The sequence below is a fragment of the Brassica oleracea genome, chromosome C4 (assembly GCF_000695525.1).
Source record: "Brassica oleracea var. oleracea cultivar TO1000 chromosome C4, BOL, whole genome shotgun sequence".
NCBI lineage: Eukaryota > Viridiplantae > Streptophyta > Magnoliopsida > Brassicales > Brassicaceae > Brassica > Brassica oleracea.
This window is the reverse complement of record NC_027751.1, coordinates 6,032,226-6,037,323: the sequence shown is the minus strand read 5'-3', so window position 1 is coordinate 6,037,323 and position 5,098 is coordinate 6,032,226. Positions and strand designations below refer to the sequence as shown.

The 5,098-nt window shown below is 34.0% G+C and overlaps 1 protein-coding gene across 5 annotated transcripts; it reads left to right on the top strand.

Moving 5' to 3' along the window:
* The first annotated feature begins 1,376 nt into the window (after positions 1–1,376).
* LOC106337148 lies at positions 1,377–4,603 on the top strand. 5 transcript variants are annotated; one of them, XM_013776201.1, is made up of 9 exons: positions 1,377–1,394; positions 1,763–1,906; positions 1,999–2,121; positions 2,234–2,327; positions 2,631–2,702; positions 2,781–2,863; positions 2,944–3,093; positions 3,187–3,270; positions 3,351–4,603. In XM_013776201.1, the coding sequence occupies exons 5-9, from the start codon at positions 2,633–2,635 to the stop codon at positions 3,357–3,359; spliced, it is 396 nt and encodes a 131-aa protein (XP_013631655.1). In that variant the 5' UTR covers positions 1,377–1,394; positions 1,763–1,906; positions 1,999–2,121; positions 2,234–2,327; positions 2,631–2,632; the 3' UTR covers positions 3,360–4,603. The 5 variants fall into 5 exon arrangements, 4 of the variants coding, with proteins under 4 accessions (XP_013631655.1, XP_013631658.1, XP_013631657.1 ...); XM_013776204.1 differs by having other exon boundaries at positions 1,393–1,906; positions 3,193–3,270; positions 3,351–4,602; XM_013776203.1 differs by lacking the exon at positions 1,377–1,394 and having other exon boundaries at positions 1,401–1,884.
* The last annotated feature ends 495 nt before the right edge of the window (positions 4,604–5,098 follow it).

The following is a 5,098-nucleotide window of genomic DNA, read 5'->3' as shown; positions in this document are numbered from 1 at the left end:
TTATATATAAATTCATTAAGGGTAATATAGATATTAACCGCTCTAACTTTTAATGTGAGAGCTCTGTTGCTAAAATTTACTTCGCAAATAATAGTATAGATAGATATTATATTATATTTCTAAATGATTTCTAATAGATTTAGACAAAAGATAATAATAAACTACAAACATGCAAATAAATTCAACATATCATTAGATAACATATTAGATCTATATTCTATAATTGCTTACATGTAATCTAGCCAGTGGATGTTTAGATATTATAATTCTTTCCTAAATCAAACAAAAAGATATGCATGCACATACTTTAATACGGTCCACAACTTTATTACTAAAATACCGTATACACATTTAATAAAGACTAGATCTCGATACGCGCAACCGCGCAGATTTTTGTTTTCATTTATTTTTATATAAACATTTTGTTTTCAATTCTAAATTGATATAATATTGTAATATATATGTGTATATCAATTTTTAAAACAAAATAAGTTTACGGTATATTTTTTTCATTGAATATATTGTTTCAAATTTTCACATGTACTTATATTTTCTTCTATATATATATTTTCGGATTATTATTTCATTATTAAAATAGTAACTATATATATAAATATTAGTAAAATATTGTTTTATTGTCATATTCAAAGATATTGTAGCATTTCACAAATTTAGAAAGTTTTTAAAAAAATTAAACTTTTTCCTTCATGGATTTATATTATCGTGTAAATAATTAAACATTTAGTTTTTTTGTTTAATGTTTAAAATAAAATATATAATTTAAAATTTGTTTTCATTGGTTTAAGGTAGTAAAGATTAATCATTGTTAGATAATATGATTTTTGTTATTTAAAAAAAAATCTTTATAATTTTAAAAGTTAACATCGACAAATATTTAAATAATTAACATCTGAAGGTATAGTATTACAACATTAAATTATATCTATTTAATTTATAGTATCTATAAATTTAATGAATCATCTATTGTTTAAATCTAATTATTGATAGCCCAATAGAAAATTCTGGTAGACCCAAAATTTAAATGATAAGATTAGAGATTAAATGTAACATGAATTTATAGAAATATGTCTATTTTTTTAAAACTCACACATGAATCAAGGTTGTTACTTATGTTTTAATATATAAGATTAGTAGTCAAACGTAAAATATTTTCTTTCTTTTGGCAAAATCTTTATTCCTTATACAACTAATTAAACTTCCAACGAAGGACTTTTGAAAATACACTTTCCTCAAACTAAAACATAACCATGTACAACAAAGCATACGTAAGATATTATCTTAATGAAATTACAAAAACACCCTCAAAGTCATTTGACTACCATCATTCATCTTCTACAGTTCAAGGCTTGCCCGTATACCACTTTTCAAACTGTGTAACCGTTACATTAATTAACTTGCAACTTTCTTCATGGATTCACGTCCTCACGGATTGTCAGATTCTTCCTTTATATCACTAGGGGGTCCATCAATCTTATCATCGTTATCTCTTCACCTCATTTCTCTGTTTTTTTTTCTCTCTCAACCTCTAAGATTACTTGAGATGGATTTTCGCCTTCAATTATTTGGTGATCGCCGGAGGGGTCCGGTGTCTGATCTTGAATTCAATTTATCATGCGTGTTTGTGTTTCTATTTGGCTGGTTGCTTCGTTTGTTTCGATCTTAAATTAAAACGATTTTTGATTTTTGGGCTTTAGCATTTGAAAGTCTCTTCCCTATATATGTGATTTTATTTGTGAATCAGTGGCTGTTTTTACCCACCCAACATATGTCTGGATTGGACCTAACGCTTCCTTCCTTGTTGAACCAAACTCCATTTCTTCGGATGATATGATGGGTCAAGTATTTGCTTCATTGGTTCCAACGGTGGCAGCTGTTTGTCCAAAGCGTTAAGTTTGTTGTTGTCTGGTTACATCTTTTTGTGTTCCCATGTGTTGTGCTAATTAATATATTGAGACATGTTTTATTTCTTTCTGTTAGGTGGAAAATTTGTATGGTTATGAATCTGGTGTTCAGCTGTTTGGGTTCTATATATCTCCTCGTGTTGGTGTAGCGAATTGATCTGAATCTCGTTTGCTGTCTCTCTCACATGGATCTTACAAGGTGGGGTTGGGATTCCTCATGATTGTTGTGGCTATTTGAAAACGTTATTGTATTTATTAAAGTAGTTAATATTTAATTAGACAATTTATTGAACTGGTTTCACTTCTCTCAGGGTTGGCCATACTATCTGAACCGAGGAGGTTTGTTGAATATTTCATATAATGTTAAACCTGAAGGCTGTTCAGTTCGGCTTGTGGTCGATAAAGGTTGGTTAATATTATATATGTTTGTGTTCTTGCTTGTCTTTCTGCTATGGTTTGCATGTTGGTTTGATATTTGTCATCAAGGTTGTGATAATAGTACAAATACCCTAAAGCTCTTCTTTAATGAAGAACTTGTAACCTATAAAACCCCTTAGAAAAGTCTATAACTTTCCTAAACATACTCCAAAACGTAAAGCAAAACCTAACTAAGGAAAGATGTCTTAATCGTGAATGTAGTTGTTTGTTTAAAAGTGTTGCCTTTTTAGGGATGTCAACATAATTATTTAAATGCTCTCTTTTTCACAGTAATGGCCACTCGCTGGTTGTGGGAGGAACCTCCAATTGACCTGACCGCTCTCTCATTGAATCTGATTCAGGGTTAGTCAACTAGGAGATCCAACATAAGTGCTTTGGTTACACTGGTTATTCATAAGTTAATAATAGTTTTTTTTACAGGGAGTGGTGTGATTCAACTGAACATAAGTAATTCTGAAAGGTATCATCTTAATGTGGCTAACCCCAACTTGAAGGACGTAGAGGCAATAATTACTTTGGTTTCTGTTGTGTTCTTGCACACGTCCATTTTTTGTTTTTTGAACTTGTGATGGAATTTGTTCAGGTGGAACTGGATATTGATGTGAAGGCTGTCGTGTATGATACTAAAGAACCACCATTCTACAAGTGTAACTTCAGCAACAGCGCGTGCACATTCAATACAATGCCTTTTGTTGGAACTTCTATTGTTTTAACTTCACCAGCACATCGACAGGTATGTATTCTCTATGAACCACACTAACAATTTTTTTTTATATATTATTCTCAGTCTCAGCTGAATGAATCCTCATCTCTCACTGTCTCTGAGTTCAAGGAGTATTATCTGGAGGACAAGAATGGTTCATCAGAATCTCCTATCAAGCTAGATGCACTTCATATGCCATCGTCACAGGTAAACTTTCCATTTGATATCTGAGCATTGTAAGCTAATTCTTTTGGTATCAATTACATGTAGCATTTGTGCATATACAGGTCTCGTGATTTGCTTCATTATGCTAGCTATAAAACTAAATAACTGGTTACAGCATCATGGGGGAAGAGAGATATGTAATGGATGGAAAAATGCAACATTTGTAGAGGACTTTCCTAAAATAACTCTGAGGGTGATTCTGAAGGCGATTTTAGGGTTAAGGATTTCAAGGTGGTGACGGCTGCTCGGCTCGCTTAATGGCGACGTTGAAGACGAAGGATTCTCCTCCGATGGTGACGGATGGGATTACAAGTCAGGGAACGAAGTCTGGGAACAAATCGTACGTCAAGGCGGTTCAGCAAAAACATGTTTTGGAGAGTATCATGAGGTGAAAGTAGAGGTCGTGGAGGGGACAGAGATGGTAGAGATACCAGATGATCTCCTTGTTAACACAGTTCCTTTGTCGGCGGATTTTCTAGAGTGGAGATTTCTAGATCCTGCTTCTCATGTGGCAAGGATTCATATTATTGTTAACAAGATATGGCCATTGGGGAACAAAACATTAAGATTGATGTTTTTGCGGTTAATGAAAAAATGTTGAAGTTTCAGATCACTGATCAACAAACAAGGAGTCGTATTTTGAGGCGAGGCGTGTGGAATATAACGGGCATTCCAATGATCCTGTCTAAGTGAGCGCCATTGGAAGAGAAAAAGGAGGAAGAAGTTGAGATTAAGACTACGTGGGTAACAATGAAGAATGTGCCACCTACTATGTTTTCATGGAAGGGACTAGGATTCATCGCTCAGTTGGGAAGCCTGTATGACTGCATCCTGACACAGAGCTCTGTACCATTTTCGAGGAGGCTAAGGTCTTTGTCAATGCAAACATGACAAAACCACTTCCCCATGCATACAGATTCCGCTCTAAGTCTGGAATAAATGCGAACATTGAGTTTACCTACCCATGGGTTCCTACAAAATGTTCTCTTTGTGAAAATTGGGGATATAACGAGGGAGAGTGCTCAAAAAAGAAAGAAGATGTAATGGAGAGAAGTGTGGAACAAAAAAAGGGAAGCATTACCAATTCACAAGAGAATGTGAAACGGGTATCTTCAAATGAGTCGGAGATAGTGAATGGGAAGATAATGGAAGAAGCAGTTAAAGAAGGGGTTGACTCGGCTGATACCGTGGAAGTATCTGGAGCAGAGACTTCAGCTATGTGATATTACGTGTATACGCACACTAATTAACCTAATGTGCACACTACCACAATCGAATGGTATGTCGATGTAGCACTTTAGGACCGAATCCACAGAGACCAACGATTACCCTTTATTTCTATAGGATCAATATTAAGCTAAAACAATATGGGGGTTTTAAGATTTGAGGGTTTCATGACAAACAACTAACAAGATTAATTAAAGGTTTTCAGATGATTAAGAGAGCTAAGTTCAGGGTGATTCATCGGGATACTTAGGATCATGAGCTACACAACTATTCAGGAAGGCAATAAGAGCCAATCTAGAACTTGAACAACAAAAATAGATAAACCCACTGTCGTGGTGTCTACCAATTTATCAAGCAATCCTAATGCCTAAACTATCGTTTGGATCAGAGAATGATGACAAGCATTAAGTTCAGATTCAATTGGTTCACGATTTGCCTTAACATCACCTTTCGTTGGCTAAGGACATATCGCCTATCTATGTTTTTTCTAGCAACCTAAAACACTTTAATTTTGATGATTAGATTAAACCTATGATCATATGCTAAGTGTCCAGTTTAACACAAGCATTAAGATTAGCAATAA

Coding starts and splice junctions, on each gene's coding strand:
- LOC106337148 (XM_013776201.1), top strand. CDS start 2,633: ATGGCCACTCGCTGGTTGTGGGAGGAACCTCCAATTGACCTGACCGCT. Junction 2,703..2,780: donor CTCATTGAATCTGATTCAGG/GTTAGTCAACTA, acceptor TTTTTTTTACAG/GGAGTGGTGTGATTCAACTG. Junction 2,864..2,943: donor CCAACTTGAAGGACGTAGAG/GCAATAATTACT, acceptor GAATTTGTTCAG/GTGGAACTGGATATTGATGT.